The following is a 27,710-nucleotide window of genomic DNA, read 5'->3' as shown; positions in this document are numbered from 1 at the left end:
ATTTAGTGTAATGATGTGACAAGAAAAGCACATCAGGGGCGAAGGGAAAGAATCAAAGAGAGTGACGGAGTGAGCGAGCGAGCGGGAGGGTGGTTGAACGGCAGGTGGAGTCCGTAGTTGCCTTGGTAACCTCTCCCATGTATGGTAGGTGGGGATATCGCATTGCAAAGGTCAGGTTGTGTAGAGAGGGATGAATTGTGCAATGAATCCAGAAGAGACAGGGGAATAATAAGCTCAAGGTAGGTGTTTTTCTCAAATTAAGTGTCAGCCTGTGGAGTGGACAGATCCATAGGTGACAGGGCATGTTCACTCAGGCAAGGAAGCAGCAGAGCCCAGGATTTCTTGTCATCTTGTGGTTTTTGCAGAGCATGGACAGCAAGGAAGGAGGGAGGGTGGGAGGAGGAGCTGGAGAGGAGCGCAGCAGCCTGTGAAGCAGCCCACTGCTCAATTAGCCAGCACCAGCAGGACCCAGCCACCCATCTGCGAAGGAGTTAATCGGCTGGTGTTGTAATGAATTAAATAAAGAGTTTCCGCCGCATGTGCAACTGTAGAGCGAGACAGCGAGAGAGGGAGATTGAGTGAAAGAGAGGGAGGTGGGTAAGAGAAGCTCAGGGAGGGAGAGACAGGCGAAAGCACGATGAGGATTCACTGTACCTGACGAACAGCCTGGGATGACTGGAGTGGTGGACAGGCACAGGTGCACTGCAGGTGAGATGAGACTGGAAACTGGAGGCTGCCGCAGAGAGTTTGTGTGTTTGTGTGTTTCTGGGAGGGCATGTGCTCGCTGGGATTAGAGTGCATACCTGTTGTGCTTGTTGTGGTTGTATAGACGGCGTGCATATGCTCACAAAGCAAGCTACACGGGGGCTGATGTATAAGCTGTTCACAGCGTCCTTTGTGTCTCTGTTTGAGCAGTAATTTGCTGATTAATGTGTGCGTTTTTAAGAGAGAGAGACTGAGAAGCTGCTGTGATGTTTAGACACAACACCGGACTGGAGGAGGATCGAGGGAGAAAGAGTAAGAAGGGTTGATTTGAGGGGGGCGGGGGTGCAGAGAGGATGACGACATGAGAAAGAGACAGAGGTGGAGGAGGGGTGGAGCGAGTGCAGCCTGTTTTACATGCAGGTCAGGTAATGCAGCGCTCCACTCTGCGAGACTAAGTCCTTCTGTTAGATTTCTGTGGTTAACCCCAGTAAGTGCACAAACACAAGCTTATGCGTAAATATATAGATGTCTTAACTTTGCAGTGAAAAATGCATTTAACCCTCCAGCCCTAAGTTCAAACATCTATCAGTAATTTTGTCTAAGTGGGGCTTGCAGCCTATTTAATTCAAGTGGAAGTTAAAAAATGACAATGTGTAGATTTGAGCTAAGTAGCAGAGCTACAGTCAAGAGTTACTCTGTCATCTGTTCATCTGGGATTAGAGTGATAACGACTGGCACTATAGGCTAAGGTGTTGAATATGATTTCTTCCCAGAAGATGTTCTTTAATGGCAGTGATTATTGCCTGCATGGAGAACTGCTAAAGAGAAATAATCTACATTGAAATAAGCCCTCTCCAGTTTGCTCTCTCTCACATTCACATTCGAATATTTGCAAATCAAAGTCCAAGTGAAGTGTATCTGCAGCTGTCAGAGCAGAGCAACGGTTAAAGAACAATAAAAATGTGTTTACTTTAGTGTGAGTTAGCCTCATTAAAGCAACAAACAGAGAAACACTGGGAAGAGACAGACACACAAGACCACAAATCACTTCTGCACCATTAAAGCCAAGCCTCTGAGTCATTCAGCTTTGTGGGAAAATAAAATCATTAAGGTTGTCAGAACAAATGAACAGCAATTGTTTATGATGCACCGGTGCTGCCCCTGAGCTCCTGTCAGTTCGACAAATTGTCAAGGACAAAACTCAGTGGCTACAGTTAATAAATGATGGACTCATGATCAGGTATTGAAGGTCAGTTTAAGTCCAGTCCTGAAGGATTGTGTATTGGCATATCCCCAAAAGCGACCCACTTTATCACTGACCTTCAATCTCTAACTGAGAGTCTGCTTTTTGACCAGATGATTTACAAATCCAGTGTGTTCCTGTGAACAACGAGAACTTTTTAAAATCATCCACAAAGAGTTTTCTCTTTATTATCACCAATGTTGGTTAATTTAATCCTGTGGACTTTGAAGATGAGTGGTTTTCTATGGACAGCAACAATATAAGGCATTAGAGTTTGGCAGGGGACATCACACCAAAGAGTCATTTTCTCTAGCAACTGCTTTGACATGTTGGTAGAAATTTATATACCACGGGGAAAAAGAAGCGTGGGTAGAGATTAAGCGCCATATAAATTTGCGTCCCACTTGTCTCAGAGCCAGTGAGCCTAAGCACAGTCATACACATTTAAAATTATACTTAGAACAACTCCACTCTACACTAGCAAAACATTACTTGGAGAATAAAATAACAAAATGGCACACAATGCTTTGAGTGAGATTTAAAGGTTTCAGTCTTTCATTTTTTAGGTGGTTAGTTTGTTACTGTTGTTCGGCCCATATCACAGGATTATTAAACCATTTTTGTATTGTATACTGTGTAAGCTCCAAGCAGGTTTTGTTTATATAGTGGAGATGCAGTATAAAAAAAGAAGAGACAAGCACAGATGAACTCAAAGACAGCAGCCACTTCACGAAACCTGAATAATTTTAGAGCAGCCTTCTAAAGCTGTTGTCTATCATATATAACAAAACACAGATTTGTAATGAATGGCGCAGATATTCTGAGCTATGGATATTTTTCCCTTTTTGGGATGTTCTGGTAGGTTGGTGCAGTCGATCCCAAGACTAATGCTGAGTCCAAACTACATGCTGATTTAAAGATAAGATAAGATAACTCTTTATTGTCATTGTACAGTCATACATAGTACAATAGTATGATGAACTTGGAAAACTGTCGCACGTTGGCACTATATGCAACACAACACAACACATCACAGTAACTTAACTTAGTAATAAAATGAAGAATAAGTCTTTGTGTATTGCACACTGTTATTATTGCACATTGATTGATTGATTGAATCTTTATTTTGAACATGTTGAAAAAGTATAAAAAAAAAAATAGAATTAAAAGAGACAAATGAACAAAGCAAACAAAAGGAAAACGAGCAACCACAACTCCAAATAACGTCCATGTTCAAAAAGGAGCAGGAAGAAGCATAAGCTTATTTAATCCCACCCCTTTTCCACTATCTAGTATCAATAGACTACAGAAATACCTCCTTGTAATTACATTATATGTTATGTGTAATTTTTTTTTTTTTTTTTTTTTAATATATACACATATATGTTTCTATCTATCCATACCTACGTATATACACACATACGCACATATACACATTTTCAATAACCCCATTAACACCTGAAGGATACACAACCTACAATTTTATATATATATATATATATATATATATATATATATATATATACATACACACACATACACACACACATATATATATATATATATATATATATATATATATATATATATATATATGTATGTATATATATATATATATATATATATATATATATACACATATATACATACATATATATACACATATATACATACATATACATACATACATATACACATACATATATACCCATACCAACAAACCCGTGCATGCGCACACACATGAAAATATTAGACAAGAACACCCTATCAAATCTGTCAAGCTATCCATACCTGAGGCCTTGGAAACTGCCAAGCAAAGACTCACAGCCTTGGCCAGCCGCTTGAGGAGGTACACCAGAGAGATAGAAGGCAGGAGAATAAACCAGCTGTTCTCCACAGAACCAGCAAAGGTGTACTCTCAGTGGCAAGGGAACAATAAGAGAACAGCACCACCAAGGCTGGAGACGGAGCAATACTGGAAGAGCATATGGGAGAAGGATGCAACCCATAACGGCAATGCTCAGTGGCTAGTGGATCTGAGGGCAGACCACAGCGACCTCCCTGAACAGGGTCCAGTAACCATCACAGTGGCAGATATCCAAGAAAGGGTCTCCAGTATGAAGAGTTGGACAGCACCAGGGCCCGACATGGTTCACGCCTACTGGCTGAAGAAGCTGACTGCACTCCACGAGCGTCTGGCAGCACAAATGAACCAGCTGCTAGTTAACGAGAGACACCCGGAATGGCTAACTGAAGGCCGGACGGTCCTGATCCCCAAGGACCCCAAGAAGGGACCGGTCCCCTCCAACTACCGACCAATAACCTGCCTCAGTACTACATGGAAGCTCCTGTCAGGCATCATATCGGCTAAGATGAACAGGCACATGGGTCAATACATGAGCGGGACACAGAAAGGAATTGGCAAGAATACCAGAGGTGCAAAACACCAGCTACTGGTAGACAGAACAATCAGCCGAGACTGCAAGACCAGACTGACCAACCTGTGCACTGCCTGGATTGATTACAAGAAGGCCTATGACTCAATGCCCCACAGCTGGATACTGGAATGCCTAGAATTGTACAAGATCAATGGGACCCTAAGAGCCTTCATCAGGAACTCAATGGGGATGTGGCGTACAACACTAGAGGCCAACTCCAAGCCCATAGCACAAGTTACCATCAAGTGCGGGATCTACCAAGGAGATGCTCTGTCCCCACTGCTGTTCTGCATAGGCCTGAACCCCCTCAGTGAGATCATTAACAAGACTGGCTACGGATACCGACTACGGAACGGAGCAGTTGTCAGCCACCTCCTGTACATGGATGACATCAAGCTGTATGCCAAGAGTGAACGAGACATCGATTCACTGATCCACACTACCAGGCTATACAGCAATGACATTGGAATGTCGTTCGGACTGGAGAAGTGTAGTCGGATGGTAACAAAGAGAGGGAAGGTAGTCAGAACTGAGGGGATTGAACTACCAGAAGGCAACATTGCAGACATAGAGGACAGTTACAAGTACCTGGGGATCCCGCAGGCAAATGGGAACCATGAAGAGGCCGCTAGAAAGGCTGCAACCACCAAGTACCTGCAGAGGGTCAGGCAAGTCCTGAAGAGTCAGCTGAATGGTAAGAACAAGATCCGGGCCATCAACACATACGCCCTGCCCGTGATCAGGTACCCTGCTGGGGTAATAGGCTGGCCAAAGGAGGAGATAGAAGCCACTGACATAAAGACAAGAAAGCTCCTGACCATGCATGGAGGGTTTCACCCCAAGTCCAGCACCCTGAGGCTGTACGCTAAGCGGAAGGAAGGGGGCCGGGGACTGGTGAGTGTCAGCACCACAGTCCAGGATGAGACAAGGAACATCCAAGAATACATTGGGAAGATGGCCCCAACTGACCGAGTGCTCAGTGAATACCTCAGGCAGCAGAAACCCAAGAAAGAGGAGGGAGACGAGGAACCATCATGGAAGGACAGGCCCCTGCACGGTATGTACCACCGGCAGATAGAGGAGGTGGCTGATATCCAGAAATCCTACCAGTGGCTGGACAAAGCTGGACTGAAAGACAGCACAGAGGCACTAATCATGGCAGCACAAGAACAAGCTCTGAGTACAAGATCCATAGAGGCTGGGGTCTATCACACCAGGCAAGACCCCAGGTGCAGGCTGTGTAAAGATGCCCCAGAGACAATCCAGCACATAACAGCAGGGTGCAAGATGCTAGCAGGCAAGGCATACATGGAACGCCATAACCAAGTGGCCGGCATAGTGTACAGGAACATCTGTGCCGAGTATAACCTAGAAGTCCCGAGGTCAAAATGGGAGATGCCCCCAAGGGTGGTGGAGAATGACCGAGCTAAGATCCTGTGGGACTTCCAGATACAGACGGACAAAATGGTGGTGGCTAACCAACCGGACATAGTGGTGGTAGACAAACAGAAGAAGACGGCCGTAGTGATCGATGTAGCGGTTCCGAATGACAGCAATATCAGGAAGAAGGAACACGAGAAGCTGGAGAAATACCAAGGGCTCAGAGAAGAGCTCGAGAGGATGTGGAGGGTGAAGGTAACGGTGGTCCCCGTGGTAATCGGAGCACTAGGTGCGGTGACTCCCAAGCTAGGCGAGTGGCTCCAGCAGATCCCGGGAATAACATCGGAGATCTCTGTCCAGAAGAGCGCAGTCCTGGGAACAGCTAAGATACTGCGCAGGACCCTCAAGCTCCCAGGCCTCTGGTAGAGGACCCGAGCTTGAAGGATAAACCGCCCGCAGGGGCGTGCTGGGTGTTGTGTTCACATATATACATACATATACATACATACATATACACATACATATATACCCATACCAACAAACCCGTGCATGCGCACACACATGAAAATATTAGACAAGAACACCCTATCAAATCTCTACCTTTTCCCTGTACCCTGTAAAAACCATATCCTTAAACCGCTTTTTAAACTGCGCCATGCTTGGACATTGCTTCATATCTTTACTTAGTCTGTTCCACAGCTTCACTCCACACACAGAGATGCAAAAACTTTTTAATGTTGTACGGATACGAGGATGTTTTAAATTTAATTCCCCCCTCAAATTGTATCCCCGTTCCCTTTTAGAAAACATTTTTAGAATATTGTCAGGAAGCAGGTTATTTATTGCTTTATATATAATTTGTGCTGTGAGAAAATGAACCAGATCTGTGAATTTTAGAATTTTTGATTTTAAGAATAGTGGATTTGTATGATCTCTGTAACCAGTTTTATGGATTATCCTTATGGCCCTTTTTTGTAATATAAAGATTGATGATAGCGAACATTTGTAAGTATTGCCCCAAACCTCTGCACAGTAATTCAAATACGGTGCAATCAGGGAACAATAGAGAATGTGGAGTGATTTGTGGTCCAGAATGTGTTTTACTTTACTCAAGATTGAGACACTTCTTGAAATTTTGTTATGTATATGATTTATATGAGACTTCCAGTTTAATTTATCATCTATAATCACACCAAGAAACTTATGTTCAAGTACTCTTTCAATTTCCACACCATCTACATGAATCTGCACTTGTGCATTTCTAAGGGAATTCCCAAATAAGATAATTTTAGTTTTACTTAGATTTAGCGATAGTTTGTTCCTGTTAAACCATTTTTTAATTTTGCACATTTCTGAAGTAATTGTATCCAGCAGCTCCTTTAGATTCTCCCCAGAACAAAAAATATTTGTGTCATCTGCAAATAATACTAATTTTAATATATCAGATGCCTTACAAATATCATTTATATAAATAATAAATAATTTTGGACCCAGTACAGAGCCTTGTGGAACACCACAAGCAATGTCCAAGCATGATGAGGAATGGACACCCAGCTTCACAAATTGTTTCCGGTCACTTAAATAATTTTTCACCCATTGCAGTACAACCCCCCTAATCCCATACCGTTCCAGTTTATTAATTAATATGTCATGATTGATTGTGTCGAATGCTTTCTTGAGATCCAGAAATACTCCAGCTGCATACTGTTTCTGATCTATAGCATTCGTAATCTCCTCAATTGATTCGATTAATGCCAGAGATGTTGATCTTTTTGATCTGAATCCATATTGACTGTCAGAGAGTAATTTATATTTATCTAAGAATTTGTCTAATCGTTTATTAAACAGGTTTTCTAGGATTTTGGAGAATTGTGGTAGTAAAGAAACAGGCCTGTAATTTGTGAAGTGGCGTCTATCCCCGGTTTTATACAGCGGCACAACTTTAGCTATTTTCATTTTGTTTGGCACTTTTCCCGTCTGAAATGATAAGTTGCAAATATATGTTAGAGGTCCTACAATTCCTTCAATGACCTTCTTGACGATTTTCATGTCAATATCATTACAATCAGTGGATGTTTTATATTTACACATGTGTACAATGTCAATTATTTCTTTTTCCTCCACTGATGTGAGGAACATTGAGTTAGGGTTCCTATCAATCAGGTTTTCACTACATTCTACTGATGGCAGTGACTCAGGAATTTGTTCTGCCAGTTTTGGTCCAATATTTACAAAATAATGATTAAAGCTGTTGACCTTATCAGCAGTGTTTTCCATAATATTGCCATTATCGATAAAGTATTGTGGATAACTTTGTTGTCCAGAATTATTTTTAATGATACCGTTTAAAACATCCCATATTCCTTTCATATTATGTTTATTGTTGTTCAATATTTTACTATAATACTCCTTTCTACATACACGTATAATATTGGTCAACTTATTTTTGTATTTTTTATATTTATTTTCAGCTTCTTTTGTTCTTTGTTTTAGGTATTCCCTATAGAGTGTATTTTTCTTTTTACATGCATTTTGTAAACCCTTAGTGAGCCATGGTCTATCTGAATATTTGTGCTTTCTGTTGTATTTTATTGTTGGACAGTTTTTATCGTACAACTCCATGAATATTCTTAAAAATATGCCATATGCAATATCAATATCAGCTTCTTTGTACACCTTGTCCCAGTCCTGATTTAATAGATCGTTCTTAAATGCAGTCATAGTTTCTTCTGTCCTTACACGTCTGTATCTCAGTTGTTCTTCATGCTGATTTTTCTTATAATTAGTGTCATAAACTGCAAAAACTGGTAGGTGATCACTGATGTCATTAATTAATATTCCGCTCACAATGTTGTTTTCCATATTGTTAGTGAAAATATTGTCAAGTAAGGTGGCACAATGTGGTGTAATTCTGCTAGGCCTGGTTATTTTAGGATGTAAACTCAAACTGTACATAGTGTTTAGGAATTCGTCGGTCATTTTATGCTTTTTTGGATTCAACAGGTCAATATTAAAATCACCACAGATAAACATAACTTTTTGATTTAATTATTGTTGCACGTTGTTTTTTATAAATATTATTATTGTTATTGTTGTTCCCCCCCCAAAAAAAGTCCAGGGAGGTAGTCAATCAGGTCAGCTGTTTGCACTGATTAGGGCCATTGCCCTGTTGTAAAAGCTGTCCTTGAGTCTATTGAGTCTATCGGGACCTCAGCAGCCTGAACCTCCTGCCAGACGTCAGGAAAAGCAAGATTTAAAATATGTTGCAAAAGTCTCAAAATACTTCCAAAACATATTAAATGGACTTTTATTATTCAAGAGAAGTGTACAATCAGTGCAGCGTAGATATCAGGGAAACATGGAAATGTATTTTGATATTTAGCTCCCCCCTCTCCAGCCTGTTTGTGTGTATATACAGTATCTTCTGTCTAAAAAAAATCAATTAAATTTTGCTATTCTGGCAACTTTTTATTTTTAGGTAACCATATAGACATGATTTCCGTGAGTGCTGTAGATGTGGCTGCTTCCAGCTGCTCCTTTATTCACAAGGGACCCACTCGGCACGTTTGATTTGGCAGATTTTTTTTTACGCTGGATGCACTTCCTGACACACCCTCAAAAGGATTTGTCTCCTCCTGGGATGGGATCTTTTGCTTGTTAGATGGCGTGAACCGCTACACCATCGAGCCATCATGTGTGCTATTGATGCAAAAAGTCAAAGTACTGGGAAAAATAATAATAATTCATCATTAGAATAATAAAATTTTAGTAGAATAGCTCTAGAAGTAAAAAGCATTTATTGTCTTTTTAGTGCATTTGTGATTTTTATTTTTTTTTAATTCTTTTTGTTGGTGTGGCGTTCAAGATTCACACTTTAATTCAAAACTGATAATATAAAATAATTATCTGTTCATTTATGTAAAGTAGCTACAAAACATTTAAAGTTTTCCTCTCCTGTTTTCATCAGAGCCATAAAACACCTTGTATACTGACTGAAAAGAGCTGCAAAGGGGGTTTCAGCACACAGTAGTTTACTGCTGCTACCTTCTTGCCCAGGAAACTTTACTGCTTTGTATTAATTTAATTATAGCACTTCATTCTGTGTCAAGGCCAAGCAAACAGTTGCATCTCGATACGAAAAGAGAAGACGGAAGGAAATGGAGTGACAGAAACACCTGAGCTGAAAAAGAGTGAGGGAACACTAAAAGCTTGGGTTGCAATAAGTTAGTAATCACTGGCCCTGATTCTCGTGTTTACAGAAATAATCTGGCTTTTGTTGAGACTGTATTAGAATGGGAGGCGGGTAATGAAAAACCACCAACTATCATAAATCAAAACTTGTCGCTTAAAAAAAAAAGAAAAAGAAAAAAATTCATCTGCCAGGAGACTAATGTGGGTTCTGGAGAACAGGGACTGAATGGACTGAAAATTGCCTGCAGATAAGAATAAGAACAAGAATAACAGTTTGGATTAGAATTAAAATTCATGGACTTTTGCAATCTTTTTTTTTTTTAATTTCCATGTCAGTTTAAGGTATTTTGGAGCCATCAGTGGATTGGCCTGGATTTGACTGTGGGGTAATTATGGCTTTATAGAAAGCCAGAGACCTCTGCCAAAATGCGAGCGCCTTTTAGTATGTGGCAGAGCAGCAGGAAGGGCAAATGGACAGATGAGAAATACAGCATGCACTGGCGAAAATAAGCAGGTGAGATTTCGAGGTTCTGATGAAAAGAGCGCAGCTGGTGGATTGGGAATGGATGAGACAGGAGACGGCAAGCGGGAGGCAGAGTGCTCGGTTGCCTGTGGTGGTGAAGTCTGGGAGAGAGGCCAGCGTTGCCGCTACAGAGTGGGTTGCTTGCTTGATTCGATTTCACTCTTTTCATTTCCTCACCTTCACCAGTTACAGCCAACAACGCAATCTTGTTTTAGGTACGCTGGAACCCAGTGCTTGCAAAACACAGAGACCACTTGCATTAACACCAATCATTTAATACTTCAGAGAGCCCTATTAGATGAGGCTGTCAGTAATATTAATGAGTTCAAATGACGCTTTCTGGAGGAAAATGCAAAACTTTTTGTGGCCTGCAGCGTGACTCTGTCTTGTAACTAGTTTACTTTGCTCTGCGCAATATTCTGTTTATATTTAACTTAAGCTATAAGCAGAGACATAAATATCTAACTATTCTCTCTGTCTCCCTTCCTGAAACTTCACAGCAACAGCCCAACTACTGGAGCTTTAAGGTCAGTGCTGCTAGTTCAAGTGTCCCTGTGTGTTTGTCATTTTTCCTGTCCGTTGTGTGTGTTAGTGTGTCCATTTGAATGTGTCTATGTGTGCTTTGTGCTGTGGCATCACTTTCAACCCTCAGGCATCACTAGCCTATCTCCATGCTACTTTGGCTTCAGTATCCAACTCGCTTGACATCTCTTGGCTCTCTGTGCACTGTGTGTGTGCATGTGTGTGAGACTTTTGTCTCTTTATGGGTGTGTGTGTGTGTGTGTGTGTGTGTGTGTGTGTGTGTGGTGGCAGAGGTGTCAGGGGGTGGCAACAGCTTAAACTTCTCCCGCTCCATTTAATCTGCAGAAGATGAATCTCTCTGGATTTATGATACCTCAGTCAGCTGGCATTAATGGATAGCAGCCATGTGACACTGCTGACATATTACTGAGTGAGACATTAAGAATGCATTTCAGATGTGCTACTCAAGCATTACTGAAATAATGCTTTGGCATTAGCACAGAAGCTTGAGTCATGGCTAAAGATGCTAAATGTATTTTATCCACAGGTTTATAAAGGAAAAACATGGGTTATATACACTGGAGAACAGGCAGTGATATTGACTGTATAAATCACTTACGCTGAATTGCTGGCTTGCATGCAAGGTTGTGTGTATCACTTTCTGACTTTATAGATCATAGTGGTAGGCAGGGAGTTGTACTATCTAAATAGAAGAGGTTAAAGAAGGTATTGATATGTGTGAGGGAAGAGCCCAGGGCTTGTCTGAGTTGTACTCTGACCTCAGTCTGTGCTCTCAGCATCATTTGGACCAGGTGGAAATGTCACTAAATATCAATGGCTAAATGCCCTGACCCTTGGGGAAGGGTAAGCAATTTATCCCCTATTCCCACAACTAATTTATTCTGAATAACATGAATTTAGAGTTCTGTCTGTCACATAAATGTGCCACACAAGTAAACGATTTTGAACTCTGCAGGACATACAGGTGGGCTGCCAAAGCTCGGGGGTGTTTGAGGAAGAAAAATAGCATTTGAAACAATCAATTGAACCAATTATGACTTTTGAGAAATGAAATAACAAGACTGAAAGATTTTCTGCAGAAATACTGAGAATGCTATTCATCTGCCTCCAACCCTTTGTCCTCCTTCACTATATCCATGAATCTTCCTCTTTTCCTGCTTGGAAGCTCCACATTCAACATCCTTTATCCATTTGTTACCCAACATATCCACTATCTCTCCTCTGCACATGTGCAAATCATGTCAACCTGAGCTAGCCCTCTGATATACTCATTTCTAATCTTATCCATCCTGCTCATTCCCAATGAAAATGTTAAAATGATGTCAAAATAATAATAATTGAAACTAATAATTATATTTGCATTTGAAAATGTGGGTTCTTGATTAGCAATGAAGGCCATGACATGCTCATCGGTATTCCCCAAAGTCAAGTTGACCTTTAGGGATGTTTAGTTTTTTTCCAACCGTTAATGAGAAACTGAAAGCTGCGTTATACAAACTGTGAAGTGTTTAGAAGAAAAGCTTTAGAAAAAAACTAAAATTAATCAACTCTTCTTTAGTCAAAGTAGTTCATGATTAACATTTTCTTTATCAGTGATTTACTAGAGATTGTTTTCATTTCTTTGCATTTATTAGTGCAAGTTGCTTTTTTGTTATTCACGTATTGTTGTTTTGCAGCTTTGCACTAAATTAGGTTGTTTTAATAACACAGTAGTGAGAAAGAGAGAATTTATTGATTTGTTCCAGAGATGCAGCAGCATTAATATAGTGTCAAATGAAATAAGCAAAATACTCCAAGTGATCATAAATCTAAAGATATCATATATTTAGATTTTAACACAGAGGCTGTTGTTGACATCTTTTACTGTATGTCGGCGCCTCATCTTGTTCAATTTTCTCCATTTTGCACTAGAGCTTCTGAAAGCCATGTCCTGCTCCCTCATGCTATCATCTCTAATCTAAGGCTAATTCTCCCTGAATTACCCTCCCTGCTCAAATTAAACCCCCAAATGGAAGTAGTATAAGGACTGCATACACTCATGGTTTCATCTTTGGCATAAATATGTTTTCCAGGGATCTTATTGGATTGTAGCATGCTAAATATAGACACATTTTTAAGTCTAATTAACAAGTTGTGGGTGATGCATGACTGAACATATCCCTGAAATGAAACTGTCAAAGTTTCAAAACTGCTGTTTCTCTCGGCCAGAAACCCACCTAACACTCTCAGTTATAATATGGTGTCTTGAGGAACACTGCGTTATTATCACTATCTTTTATAAGCAAACCTATTGCAACAACTTACAATTTATAGCAATTTTACAAAGCATTTTGTTCCATGCATTGATGATTCCTGGTATTCTAAAGAGAAAGGACTCTGAGAGTATTGGGGGACTGTGTGAAAAGATGAAAAGCTATAATAACGGAAAAAAGCAAGTAGAGCCAAATGGATGTGAGAGATGGATCGATTTAGGGGGCTGTTTTCTCTCCATTTTCTAAAAGTGAGAGCTGTGAACTTTTTTTTGTGTGGGAAAAGAGCCAGGTTGTGGGTGGAGGAAAAACATTAAAAATGCTCAAGATGTAGACAGAAACAACACGAGAGATGTACCTGGATGTGGCTTTGGCCTCAGAGACTGAGGGGGAAGCAGATATGTTCACACAAAGCAGTCGAGTAAGAATTAAAGGAGGACACATGAGTGACAGGGGATAAAAGGTGGGAAATGAGGACATATCACTGGAGGCTAAGACACACAGAAGCATCCAGGGAAGATAAAGATATTATTAGGAGGGGCGAACAAAATAAGCTGGTGGGGGGAAAAAAGTATGAGATGTGGACAAGGTGTGAGGTTTGCAATTTAAAGATTTTACACCTCGGGAACCAAAGGCTTCACTCACATCAAGCTGTGTTTGGCATTTTTATATATAGTAATTTTCAAATCCAACAGAATTTAATGTCACTTAAGAGGAGAATTACTGCTCTTGCAGAAAAGATTAGAAAGAGGCTGGCAGCAACCATCATGTAATAAGCCAGCCTCTGGTTTTAGACTGTTACAGCAGTGTTCAGCCATTTTCTTGTCTTGTTGGATGCTCAGCTGTATCGTAGCCAATGCCGACACCTCGCACATGAACTCCTCTTAACTTAAGCTTGTGCATCACACGGTTCATATTTATTCACATTCTACATGTTATGTTATGAGCAAGAGGAAAATAGGAATATATAAGGACACAGAGAGTTCAAGTTCAAAATATACTCCAAAATTTTTAAAACAAGCTCACTTCACTTTTATGGCCAGATCACTGAACCTTCAGGCAGTTAGTTAATCAGGCATCAACCACCTCAAACTGAGCACAATATCAGAAAACAAGTTCAGGGTTTAAATTAAATGTAATCTTCACAGAGAGATAACTTTGCAGATGCATTCAATTTTTGATCGCCCCAGAAGTATAATTACAATATGCCTGATTAAAACATTCTGTGGCTGAAGTGAAGTTCACCATTTTTATTGAAGAAGAGATAAAAAATCTGACAACTAGTTTGCAGTCTAAATAAGACGACCCTGAAGTACAAGATGGAGTTTGATGAGAAATGCTCCCCCAAACATAGAAAGCCATATACCAAGGCTACAAGGCTTTTGACCTTAAAGCAGAGTAGACCATTGTGTGTGTGTGTCTGTGTGTATGCACGCATGCTAGTGTCTACAAGCAAGAAACAAGAAAAGACATGGTGGGAGGTTGCAATGAGTTTAATGCAGTTTGTAGCCTTAGGTTGCCTTGTCCCACTTTCCACTCTATTCACATGTAAGATCATCCTGTTCTCCTCTTGTTCCTCTCTTCTGCAATGCCCTTATAGCAGTGTGGAGATTGCAACAGTAATTGAGTGCTGTTGGAAAAAGTCTAAAAGAAAAGGTTGAGGTGTAGGGAAGGGGGTGGACGGTGGGAGGGTGTGGAGGAAAAATGAGGAGGTAAAACCAGTTTTCCTCAAAGGCTGTGAACACCGTGATGTAACGCTGGCATTTCTAGCAGCACCAGATGCATGACCAGATGGTGCATTCACATATATTATTTACAATGCAAAATTACCGCAGTGAGACATTTTCAGTTTACATATCACATAAACCACCAATATGGAAGTCAATGTTTGGGGACTGTTGTAATAAGACGATCTGAGTAAAACCACATGTAACAACAGCGGCAGTAATCTTATACCCAGTCATACATGGGGATTTCATTGTCTTGTTTTTGCAGCATGTTGAAAGGAGTTGCGGAGAGAATACAGGGTGAATAAGGAGGTAAATTTGGGTTTAAAAAGATGACAGGAAAGCTAGTTCAGACATACAGGATCATACTCTCCCATTTCCATTTCCTAGAAAGCTCAGTGGGTTATTTCGCTTTAAAATTATATTCTAACAAGGACAGCTAGAATGAGTCAAGCTGTAGTTCAGAGTTGCTCATATTCCCATTCATAGAAAAAGCTGCATTTCTTTGCCAAATCAGCTCCTGGGTGTTACTTTTACTGAGTAATATTTCATTTAGACGGCTGGTTCAGCACCTGTTCTGTGTTGGCTAAACACCGAATTTGTTAAGCACAGAGTCCAAAAACTGCTTTTTATCATCCTCCTTCTTTATTGGCATTTAGAACGTCAAGTGTAGTCTACAAATAGTCTAGCAAAAATTAACATTAAAAAATGTAATAGTTAGGAAATATGCTAGAGTTAGTTGAGAAGATTGCTATCCGTCTCATGTATGTAAAGTATATATGAAAACATCACTATCAGTAGCACACCTCACTACGCTGGTTCATTCTAAAAAGTAACAAAAATCTACAAATCAGTACCTTTTAGCTCAGTAAGTAACCTTTTTACTGTTTAGCCTGTAAAGTGTAAAAATTACAACTGGTTATTTTGCCTATTTTGACGTAAGGTCATGTATAAATAACTCCAGCCTACATAGTAGTCTGGCAAGTGCACGAAGCCCAAGAATTATACTGCTGTTACCTCAGAGCTGGGATGACTGTTCACCAGTGTTGCCAGTCTGCTAATCATAGCTTCTTAGTTAAGCAGAAGACTCACATCAAACAGCTTGTATAACACCGAAAGCACGTTTCAACATTTCAATCACAACTTTTGCTTCCTAAAACAGTGGAAACGTAAATAAAATCTCCAGGGTTTATTTTGATCCCCCAACCCTCCTCACCCCTTAATGTCCCTATGTAGGATGGTCTGGCCAGAATGAGGCAAGCTACAGTGTGGGCTCCTCCTCCTCCTCTGTGATGCTGTTGGCTGTGTTCCTCGGTGTGGTCACAGCTTAGATAAATGACCCTATTAGAAAACATGGTGTGGGTTATCTGTCAGCATCGCAGTTTCTCAGTGCGCTCAGACACTGTCTGCCGCTACCATCACTGGTTTGGTTCACTGTGTATGATTGCGTGATTGAATTATGTATGATGGCGGCAAAAGGAATGTAAGGTTACATTGTAAAAAATGGTCGTTGGGATTTTTAGTCTTGCTGCAGGTTTGTAACTCGTCTTGTAAACATACACGTGAATGCATGCAGCAGCTAATTAAAAGACCAAATTACCAATGACTGCAGTACCTAACATGATATAAGGTCCCATATATTGCTGTTTGGTTATTCCATTTCCTACTGGAATAATTACTCGATTCCCAGAAGTTTAATAAGTAAAAAAGATTTATCTCATTGAGTTGCATGAGTACTGCAACGTTTATTATCATTTGCATCTACATATTAAGGATATCTACTAAAGCTAAAGCTAGGCTGGTGTTCACTTGGAAGTGTTGGACAAATTGAACTATGATCGTCGGTGCAAAATTCTGTAGCAATCGATCTAAAAGCTGAGTATGCACCGAGGTGGTCGATCGACTATCTGACAGGGTGACATTGCCATCCATTGAACTGTGCCACCTGCAAGGCTAAAAAAAATTAATCTTGTGCTACATTCATTTTGCCCACTGTGACAGTATATTGTCACATGCTGCCTTTTGGTAAAAACAAAACCCACCCTTTTGAAATTCTCTGTCTGGGATATTGAGATGGATTTCTTCCCTGCTATTTTTTCATTTTACTGATTAAGTAGTTAATTGATTATTTTGAAAAAAAAATCCATATTGAAAGTATTCTCTGTTTGCATCTTTCATTTCTTGTTCAGCATGCTTTCCTGGCTTATTACCCAATTAACAAAACCATAAATGGATGTACAGTGGTTGTGTATTCTGTGCAGTGCTGTGTGTTTATGAATGAATTCAAACAATCCACTGCTGAGACTTAATGAGCGCAGATATGGCCCTCCATATTGCTTCTGTCAGTATCCCATTAATTAAATACCACATTAATGGAAGGAGCAGTAGATCCATGCTGCTGCTTGACTTAGGCAGCGAAAGGAAGACAGGGAAATTCTTAGAAAGGACTGTTCTAAGCGAGCAGAACGACTGTTGTGCTCGTGGTTCAAGGAGGATGAGACAGGAATGGCTCCTGTGCTGTGGCCAAAGATGCATTTGCTTTTGCCGTCCAAACAATGAGCAGACAGCATTCTGGGAGCTCATTACAGCAGCCTCTGAGCTGGAGGAGACTCTGCAGTGGTGGGGGATCAGAGAGACAGTTCAGTGAGCTCAGCCCCAGCTGCGCTAACAGTCTTTCAGTGAGAGACGCCTGGGCATAGGCCAGCAGGATAAACCCACAGTGACAGCCTGGGATTTGCATGAGCTTCTCCTCCCATCCCACAAGCATTCATTTAAAGTTCGTAGCTGCAAACGGACAAGTTTGTATGAGAGCGTGTGGGAGGTGTGCAAAGTCTCACTAACTTTTTCTGAGTTTCTGCTTAATACGTCTCCTTACAAGTGATTCATAAAGGCTGATGTCCTGGCATTCTGTGCCAACTGAGTACAGCTATATAATGTTTTGTTGCTGCACCATTCAACTAATGTCAGAGACTGTGACGCCAGTAATTCTTTGTAAATGGCTGCTAGCTTAACCATTGTCAGGGCTTCAATAATCTTGTTAGGTGTTTCATTGTGTGGTGTCTCACTGTGTGCCTGCTTTCTGTTTTCGAGTTGTTCTTACACCACTAGCCCCGTCCAATCCATTCTTTCCACTTCAGTTTCACTTCACAGTGAATTAATCTGTCCCTTTTCTCTCTGTAGAGCCGCAGTCCACGCCACTCCCAGTCTACCCAGTCTGGTCTTGCCGACCAGGCTGCCAAGCTCTCTTTTGCCTCCGCTGAATCCTTGGAGACTATGTCAGAAGCCGACATCCCCATTGGGTTTAACCGGATGAACCGATTTCGCCAGAGTCTGCCGCTGTCCCGCTCAGCCAGCCAGAATAAGCTACGATCTCCAGGTTAAAATCACTGCATACCAGCTGGACTCAAGGCAGCTTTCTCTTTACCTCATGTAGCTGGTGAAGGGAACCACTGTGCTTACAAGGAATTGAAGGAATTGTGTTTTATTCACACCGAATTTACAGTCTTTAGTCTAATTGACCTGCTATAAAAATGTACAGAACACTCAAACCTGATAAAGTATGACTTTGTTTTTCAGTGTCGATGCAGTACGCTCCCTGTGAGCTCAAAAATGTCTTGTAGTTTTTAGAATGCAACAAAAAAACATAGATAATTTTTTCTTAGGATAGGTATTTTAGTGACATTTCATTTAACTGTAACAGAGTTCATACTGTACTGGATTAAGTATATCCTTGTGTGCAAGCAGAACATTCGAGGACAGTTTTATATTAAAAGGGCCTTGGGAGTGTAGAGAGGATTAATGTGAAGGTGGTGCAGATTCATGAAGAGCAAGGTGTGGAGTTACCTTGCGCAGGTAAAAGAAGTGGGTGTAAAATTAAAGAGCTATACCTGATTAGGGCATTCCTGAATAAGAAGTTCAAGCAAAAGTGGCACACCAGGCTTGCCTGTCTCCCCTGTCTCTACACTAACTACTGTCTTTGTTTTCTTCTCTTCCCAACTTGTCTGCAGTATTAACTGACACTTAATTTTGCCTGACTTTTAACTCTTGGTCTTTCTTTGCTTTGTTTGTTCTTTTTTGTTTGTCCCATGGTGTATGACTTTTTGTTTGTCCCATGGTGTATGAAGATGAATTTTCAGGTTAGTCAGGCGTCAAACACATCTTTATTTATATGATCGTTGCAGAATCTGCTGAAAGCTTTTTATGAAGTTGGGATGTTTTGGAGTTTAATTATTCATAGGTGGGGCAACTAATACTCAAAAAGAAAACCTTGCAAAAAATTCAGCCTGTGCATGCATCTTTGTGCATTATCTGTGAATTCTCAACTAGCTCTCACAATCCTAATCTAACATTAAGAAAATAAGAGTGGGTTTGGTACTCATTTAGCCATTAATCATGTTGACATCTGATGAGAAAAGTTATCTAGATTTCGTATCTCAAGAGTCAGAACATTTGTATCATTTCAGCTGCAGCCAACAAAATGTCTCTGCTAGTTCTCTCCATCCACTAAAGCCAGCATCTTCTGACTCAGCCACCTTCTCCTTCATCGCTTTCTATTAGGCGTGCTGTTTCTGCAATATGGAGATGAGACGCGTCGGGTGCACATCACCCATGAGCTCACCAGCCTGGATACGCTGCATGCTCTCATCGTGCACATGTTCCCTCAGAAGTTGACAGCAGGTATGCTGAAGTCACCCAACACAGCCATCCTGATCAAGGACGAGGCCCGTAATGTCTTCTACGAGCTGGAGGATGTCAGAGACATTCAGGATCGCAGCATCATCAAGATTTACCGCAAAGAACCCATCTATGCTTCTTATCCCGCTGCCGCACACCTGGCCAACGGGGACTTGAGGGTAAGCAGAATGGAGCTGGGAGGTGAAAAGGCCAGCCTGTTTTCTGCTATTTCACAGAACAAAATTCTTGTCTGATCTCTGGCAAGTTTGACAACTGAACTGTCAATGAAAACTATAATTGGGTGCCTTTTTGGTAAGGTAATAGTGCCTTGTTTTATTATTTTTATTATTTTAGTGGTTACTTTGACTATTACAGGCTATTACAGTATATTCAGTTTAGTAATTTAACAGGTATTCCTCCTGGAAATGTATTTTCTTATCTTCAAGTAGGCCATCTGTTGCTGTGCAGACACCAGAGAACAATGTTCCTGTGTGAAATGAGCATATTTTAACATTCAAAGCTATTTCTGCTTCAGTAAAGATCAAGGGAGCCTGAGGGAGATCTTTTTTTAGTTTTTTTTTTATACAAAACTCTGCTTACAATCTGCATTATTCACAAAATACTAAGAATACAACTCTTGTTAACCATGCAAACAGAGAATGAAAAATGATTTCAGTGCATGTACTGTGCTTGTTTACGTAAACATTTTATACAAGAAGTTGACATGGAAAAAGAGGGGAAGGCGTGGCCAACGAGTATGTGTACACCACAAAAACATCAACAAGTATCCACATAGGCCTAAAGACCAGCTGGTGACCACCTGGCAACCAGTTGGCAACAGTTGATTAGGAAAAATAAGTATTCCTTAGTGGTTGCCAGTGGTTGTTCACAGTCACTGTGAAATCTATTGCTAAAGCCCCAATCTTGCAGGCTGGAGGTAGTTTTTACTGCACTTTTTAAAGTTTCAGTACCTCTCAGTGGTTAGTTAGTGTTTGCGATTCTTGGTACATCCAGTTTCTTCCACTGAAAATCAGAAACCACTTGTCAACTGGTCAGGGAATACAGGGTTTGGCTTAGTTTTAATGCCATGGTTTTTCAGTGTATATAAATAAATTTATCCCTGGTTACAAAGGCTAAACATCACAGATTACTCTGTCTTTGTCTAATATATTCTCTGCAATAAACTGTTTGCTATGATGCTGAGAATGAATGAAAACAGGAATGACTTAAGTTAGAAAAGTAGATATGCGACTAGGAAAAGCAGACTATTTGACAGTTAAAAGGTTCAGAAATTAGAAAAATCACAACAGGAGTAAATTAGCAGCAGGGGAACACAGCCAGAGGTGAAGTTAAAGATAGCACTGGGGCATGTTTAACAATAATATACTAGACAAAATGCAGGGAAGAAGAGCTCAGTGAAGAAACGTTCAGAGCTTTTCAGGTTGAATGAGCTTTTGCATCATGTTATCATCCTGCTGTAGATAAAGATACAGATTTAAGACTACATGGTCTTGTTTTGCCTCGCAGATTCTTTCCATTTAGAATAGACACAATCAATTTTATTCCTTTTATCATTAGTCTAATAAACAAAATCACAGGCAGCATCTCTGATCTCTTCCATTGGACCAATAATTTGTCTCGTTGTTTAACAAATTTATCATCGTATTTTGGCATCTGCAGATCCTGACACCTTGTCTGGTGTCAGCCAGATCCAAGTCATAGCCATAGTCATTATAAGCATGGGAATCACAGCACACTCATCTGTTGGTCTCCATGGTAACTCTCATCCCTCTTTGTTCATTTCAGAGGGAAATGGTCTACTCTTCCCGCGACTCCTCCCCAACTCGCCGCCTAAATACCCTTCCTTCCTCCACCGCCTCAGCATCCTCTGGGTCTCCTTCTCGCTCACGCCTCTCCTACAGCGGGGGCCGTGCTCCATCCTTCGGTGGATCCCATCCCCAACATGATCAGCCCCGACACCCACACCATCCCTCAGCCGGCCATGGTGCCAACGCCGGTCTTTCCCCTTCACCTAGTGCCATCCTGGAGCGCCGCGATGTCAAGCCTGATGAAGAGGTTTCTGCTAAAAACATGGCACTGATGAAAAATGAGGGGCTATATGCCGATCCCTACAGCTTGATGCACGAAGGCCGCCTCAGCATCGCTTCCACCCAGTCATTAGCTGCGATCGGAGACCCCTTTAGCTTCCCTGTTTCCGCTGGCCTGTACCGACGTGGCTCTGTGCGCTCCCTCAGCACCTACTCAGCTGCTGCTCTCCAGGGAGACCTGGAAGACTCGCTCTACAAGCCTGGAGGTTCACTATACTCAGACACATACTCTTCTGCCACTCTGGGCATGGGATTTCGCATGCCACCGTCATCCCCACAGAAAATCCCTGACATGCAGCTGAGGGACAGGGACTCTTATTCCAGCACACCCAGAGCCTCACCTGTCAGACAGAGTTTCCGCAAGGACTCTGCCTCTTCTTCTGTGTTTGTGGAGAGCCCGAAATCCAGGCCCAGCTCCAGTTCTGATCCTCTGTGTATAACAGCTGGACCTGGAGAGGGCAGCCGCACCACATCTGGTTTTGGGTCTTCGTTATCTGGGCAAGATTCTGACAGTAGCAGGTCAGTAAGAATCAGTGTGAATGTTTTCCTGTTTTTATTCATGTATTTTATTGTATCTTCTGATGCAGTGTGCATCAGGGGAAAAAAGCAAACAAACAAAAACAAAACCCTCAAAGTTACATATTTTCTCTGCCTGATAAAATTTTACAGATATTATTAATTCATGTTTAACAATCTTCTATTCAAATTTGCATATTTCACACCCCTAAGAACAAATATTTTTCTGTTTGCAAAGAATTCCAAGTGTTTTTTCAGCTCTTCGTTTGTGTTGAGTTCAGGGTTTTGTTTCACAGATGTGCTGTTTGTTATTTTCGCAGGGATCATCGCCTGGAGCGTATGGAGGCCATGGAGAAGCAGATAGCCAGTCTGACTGGCCTCGTCCAGAGTGTGCTGACCAGAGCACCAGACAGTGACAGCACGTAAGACTCTCCATTACAGCCCATTAACCCTCTGAAAGTCACAGATACAGCATTAGTTTGGACACAAAAACAGGATGATCGACAGGATTATTATCTATTATGAGAGCCATTAGAAGCTCCATAGCTGTGAAGTGGTGCATTACCTTGTGTGAGCACAGCACAAATTCAGAGCACTAAACATTAGCCACAGGGCACAATGCTGATCAGTGCACTGATAAATACAGACATCTCCTAGAGTCTTTCAGTAGATTTTGATTCCTTACACTGACCATTGTTATCAGGGCACTTTACTCTCACATATGCAGTAGACTTCATTAAAAAGGTGACAACTTGTTAATGTAATCAGTCTGATAGTATCCAGCACTGGTGCTTCTAGTGTTAGCACTGTAATTGCCTTGCCCTGTGGCCGTTGATCCTCAGATGTGGCCTGCTGCGTCTCTGCATGATGGCGGGCTGCCCTCCAGACCAAGGGACGGAGTTTTCACGGCCATTACCTTTCTCTTCCAGCGAGAAGACCGAAACCAACAGTGATGGCTCCGCCACTGGAAGTGAGTAAAGCAGCGTAATTGTTACCTGTGAACCCAACCGTTACTAAGCACTTCCTTTCCTGTGCTGTTTAGAATACTTTTATGGCTCGATTTCCCTGCTCCCTGTGCACGCACCCGAATGTACACAAACTAGCAATGGCGGTGACTTCCTGGTTTAAGACTAATATATGCCAACTTGGTAACTTTCTTACAAGAGGGCGGATAAGAGGTTAAGTTAAGAAATGTAGCATTGGTAATTGTTTGTTTGGAACTTTTAGTTCTACTCCAGCATTGTTCAAACAATGTGTTAGCTATCAAACTGCATGTGAATATGTAGTTATACAGTCTGACCCTGGAACTTAAACATGTTTATCTACATAAACAGTAATAGTGTCCTGTCCCAAGCAGAATTCAAAGAATTTTATTTCATTTTTGCTCTAGTGGGAATGTATATTGACATGTTAATGGGCCAAATATAGTGCATAATACACTGAGTCAGATGAAATATCTTTAATAAATCAGTGGTATGATAGGTTATATGGTAATACTTCCATGTATCGTAAATAGCGATCCTACACTGGCTGTGCATTTTTTATTATAAGCATTGCAAATCTAACAGCAGATTTAGCTTATGAAGTCATAATAATTCTCATGGACAGTTTTTCTTCTAGCTATCCAAAACTAACTGCATTACGCAGGAAAACTTGCCAGTGTTTATTTTAATTGAACCAAGTGAGTTCAGTGTTAAAGTCTCTTTGGACACTCTCTGAGACATTACATTTCCACCTCCTTCATAGTTCTTTTTTCTTTTTCTCTTTGACTGTCTTTGCTTTTCTGTCGCTTCTTAAGTGGAAGAGTTTAATTTAAAATGTCTAATATATCATTTGATAATCAAAATTAAGCATCAAATCAAGCATCAAATCGGGTTAATAGAATTGTTAAAGCTCGGTCAGATGAGAAAATTACTCTTTGGTTCTTTTGAGATTGTACCGCAAAGTTTTTTTTGCATTGCTAAGTACAAATACAGGAAAGCAGAGGCGAAATGCTAGACGGATCTGTCAGAGATTGAAAAATATACCTGGTGACAGCTCGTGAAATGTGTTAAATAAACTGAGATGCCAAATTGTAAACATAACCTCCAGAAAGAGGAAATAAGACAGCTTTGAAGTCTTTGGAAGGTTTATTCCTTCACTTGTGACTGTCTCTGCTGGCGGCATGTAAATTCAATTTTGTGTTCAAAGGTATTTTTCAAAATATCAGATATTCTATATAAGAAATAAATATTTAATCATAGAATTTGTTAAATACTGACAGGAGCTTTTCAGCTTTTGTACCCCGATAGGTACACTGGATGCATCCCTTTGATACTGTACAGTCATTCCTGTCTCTCCATAATTTTATAACCCTGTTGTCTTTGAAGCTTCCTCATGCATTGGATCACTGCCATAAGACTTATGCCATCATCACAGCCATTGTCTCTGCTATAGTCAATAAAATGTTCTCCGGGATCACCATTCTGTAAATCTAAACTTTCCTCTCCCTCTTTGTCTCTCTGCTACTCATTAATTTCTTGGTAACTGGCTCACTCTTTCTATATTCCAGCCGGACGACAGAAGAAGAAAGGTAGTTTCCATCTCCTACTCTATCACCCTTTTACTCCTTCCAGACATTTCTCATTGCTCCCTGACCTCTGTATGGGTGTGTGGTGTTGCTGGGTAGCTGGCAGTGTATATTCTCCTGTTTATCTCCTGGTTGGTTTCCCAGAACGCAGACTCCCCTCGTTCTGTCTGTCTCTACTTTTTAAATTTCTGCTTGGTTATTCCTTTGCGAATTTCAGAGGTTTGTTCTGGCACACAGTGGAAAACTCTTTTGTGAGGGTGTGTGAATATGTGGTAGAATATCTGGTGGGTCAATGACCATACTCACAAAGGCCTATGTTCAGATAAGAGCATGGTTATCCCTGTGTGTCACTGCTGAATAGACTAATTGCACTTCTCTATGGGTTACTAATAGCATGAGCTCATATTTCTCCCACTGGGCAATTAGAGTTTTGTGAATATGGGACTTTTTTGTATTCACACACTATATCCTCTGTGTGTGTGCGCCCAGAGTTTCTGTATATGTAATTTTTTTGGCCTTTATGGCAAGTGTGTATTTGTGTTATTGTTTTACTGTGTGATGCTGGCTGGCTGCAACTCTCACCGGAGCATAACCCAACAAACTAACCGCTTTGTTTCCCAACGACCTCCCGGTGACCCCCGTTTCCTGCTCTGTGATTGGCAGCAAATACACCGTCGGCACCTCTAGCTCTGATGCCGCCGCCACCTTCTAACTCAATCCAGGTGAACAGCGTTGGTCGCTTGCAGATGCAGCTCCATCTTCACGGTCTGCAGCAAAACGCCAGCGACCTGCGCAAACAGCTCAACCAGCTACGCAAGATCCAGGTATTTAATATCCACGATTAAATGTTTTTAATTGGTTTGTCCTTTCAGATTAGAAAACTGGTTATTGTCTAGCTCTACGAACACCGTTTGTTTTCCTAAATATACCTTTGATATTCGAGTTTATATTTAATGTTTCCTGTCTCATCTAAATGATTATCGTAGCTGCCAATGGCACTCTGTGTTTGTGAACCGAGCTCTCTGTGGTTGTGTAATGAATCCCACTATGTAAGAACTACATAAAATTTATCTGGACACATCTAGTCCTCCTCCCTATGGAGGAAAATAATGTTTTCTTTCATCTTTTTTGTTAGTTATATTGTTGTTATTGCACAGCAGAAAAACAAATGCATATAAATATGTAATAAGGATAAAAAGAAACAGACATCTGATATTAATGCGATATTTTGAAATGTAAATTCACTGTGACAGTGGTATAACTCATCAAAACAAATTGTAAAAGGTGAACAATTATTAACACCCCCACCTCTACCCTAATAACATGCAAATGGTTATTTGTATTTGTATGTGTTGCTCAAGGCTTTGCAAATGTACGCTCTAAAAAAATCAGCAGCAGCATGCCTCGCCTGAGACACTTTACTGATGACTCTGCATATTACACAGTCTTGTGAGCAGTTGTTATTAACAAGTTTCTACTGAAGAAGTAGTCCTTAGGAAGAGTGTTGACAGCATGCTGAGTAGATTATTTAGAGAAACCAGGACACTGTTTCTGGGTTGAGATAAACCCATTTTTTACTGAAGCGAACTGGCATTATCTTGATCAGCGTGAATGATGTGCTAGTAGCATTTGTTTGGAGCATCCTTTTCCGTTTCGCTCCTTAGACCTGTCGAGATAGATGCAGAATTAGACAGAAAGCCACAAGAAGAGTTAACCAAAATGTGGAAATTAAGTCCTTTCTGTCTGAGTTTCATTTATCTCCGCTTGAAGTGGTGCCATGGTTACTGCAGGAGGAATTAGAAAGAGATGAGATAAATGCTCTCACTTTCAGAGGAGTGAAGTTTCTTGCAGGAAAAGGAGTGAAAAATTGAGTAATGGAAGTGAGAGATGATAGGCATGTGGTGCTTTTATTTGTTCCGTAAGAGCAGTTGCAAGGCTGCTTTCAACTAGCGAAACAGTGAGATGGCGAGCCAAACACCAATGGTTGTGATGCACCGAAGAGAGAACAGTTTGCTGTTTGCGTGTCAGTGTGCCCAAGTGTGACCTCTGCACCTGGGCCTATATTGCCGCCCGTGCCGATGGCCAACAGCTTTAATTTTACATGTGAATGAATTATGCAAGAGGGTAAAGTAGAGACAGGCAACTGAGCAAGACAGAGGCAGCAGAGCATGCTATTTCTCTTGATGCATTAAACATTTTTCTTTAATGTGTTACTGTACTCCTTGCTTTTGGACTCATGCATCTACATCACTGCTGCTGGCAGTATATCAGGGAATACTGGGTAATTATAAATGTTAGCGATATTGTTGTCTTGCTTCACTTCCTGGAACAAAAGAATAATCAATTATTAATTTTTTCTTGCTTACTGGGTGATTTCATCTTGGGGAGTTGTGTTACATGCATAGTCCTGTAGAATATTCCTTTCATAACACTGAAAGCAAGTGGAGTTCATGCTTGGTGCATCTGTTTCATTTTCCTCAGGGTATTTCAGCCCTCTGTGTTTAGAACAATATTGTGTGCACATGCTAATGCAAATACAGACAGCAGAAAGTGAAGTATTGGCTGCATCTCAGAGTGGTTTTAAGAACATATTGTTCATTACATCATGAAGGCTAAAACTCACTAATATTGACTGGAAAATTAATATACATTAAAGGACAGAGTTAAGTGTTCTTCTCATGTGGAAGGTCATGGAGTAAAGATGCCAGAGAACCTGACCCCTCAAGGACAAGGTAGAAAAAGGTGTGCAGTTGTTGCAAATCACTGAAGTTTTCATTGTAAAGCCTTAGTCAGCTCCAGTTCTCCTCCTTAATGCGATAGTATTTTGTGATAAATGAAATAGCA

General features: G+C 40.9%; 1 protein-coding gene across 3 annotated transcripts in view; it reads left to right on the top strand.

Annotated features, from left to right (window-relative positions):
- The window catches only part of srcin1a (SRC kinase signaling inhibitor 1a), a 118,025-nt gene that overhangs the window by 65,665 nt on the left and 24,650 nt on the right, over positions 1-27,710 (top strand). Inside the window, exons 1-9 of one of the 3 annotated variants that reach the window (XM_080905336.1) lie at positions 229-708; positions 10,981-11,007; positions 18,180-18,375; positions 19,557-19,852; positions 21,480-22,300; positions 22,618-22,719; positions 23,140-23,267; positions 24,849-24,869; positions 25,530-25,690. In XM_080905336.1, the coding sequence (XP_080761462.1) occupies positions 18,273-18,375; positions 19,557-19,852; positions 21,480-22,300; positions 22,618-22,719; positions 23,140-23,267; positions 24,849-24,869; positions 25,530-25,690 (1,632 nt within the window). In that variant the 5' untranslated portion in view covers positions 229-708; positions 10,981-11,007; positions 18,180-18,272. Of the gene's footprint in view, positions 1-228; positions 709-10,980; positions 11,008-18,179; positions 18,376-19,556; positions 19,853-21,479; positions 22,301-22,617; positions 22,720-23,139; positions 23,268-24,848; positions 24,870-25,529; positions 25,691-27,710 lie in introns of those variants that run through there. The other 2 variants (XM_080905335.1, XM_080905337.1) reach the window with 2 other exon arrangements.

The sequence above is a fragment of the Rhamphochromis sp. 'chilingali' genome (assembly GCF_963969265.1).
Source record: "Rhamphochromis sp. 'chilingali' genome assembly, chromosome: 15".
In the NCBI taxonomy this organism is placed as follows: domain Eukaryota; kingdom Metazoa; phylum Chordata; class Actinopteri; order Cichliformes; family Cichlidae; genus Rhamphochromis; species Rhamphochromis sp. 'chilingali'.
Note: the sequence above shows the minus strand (reverse complement) of the source record. Positions and strands in the feature narration are given on the sequence as shown.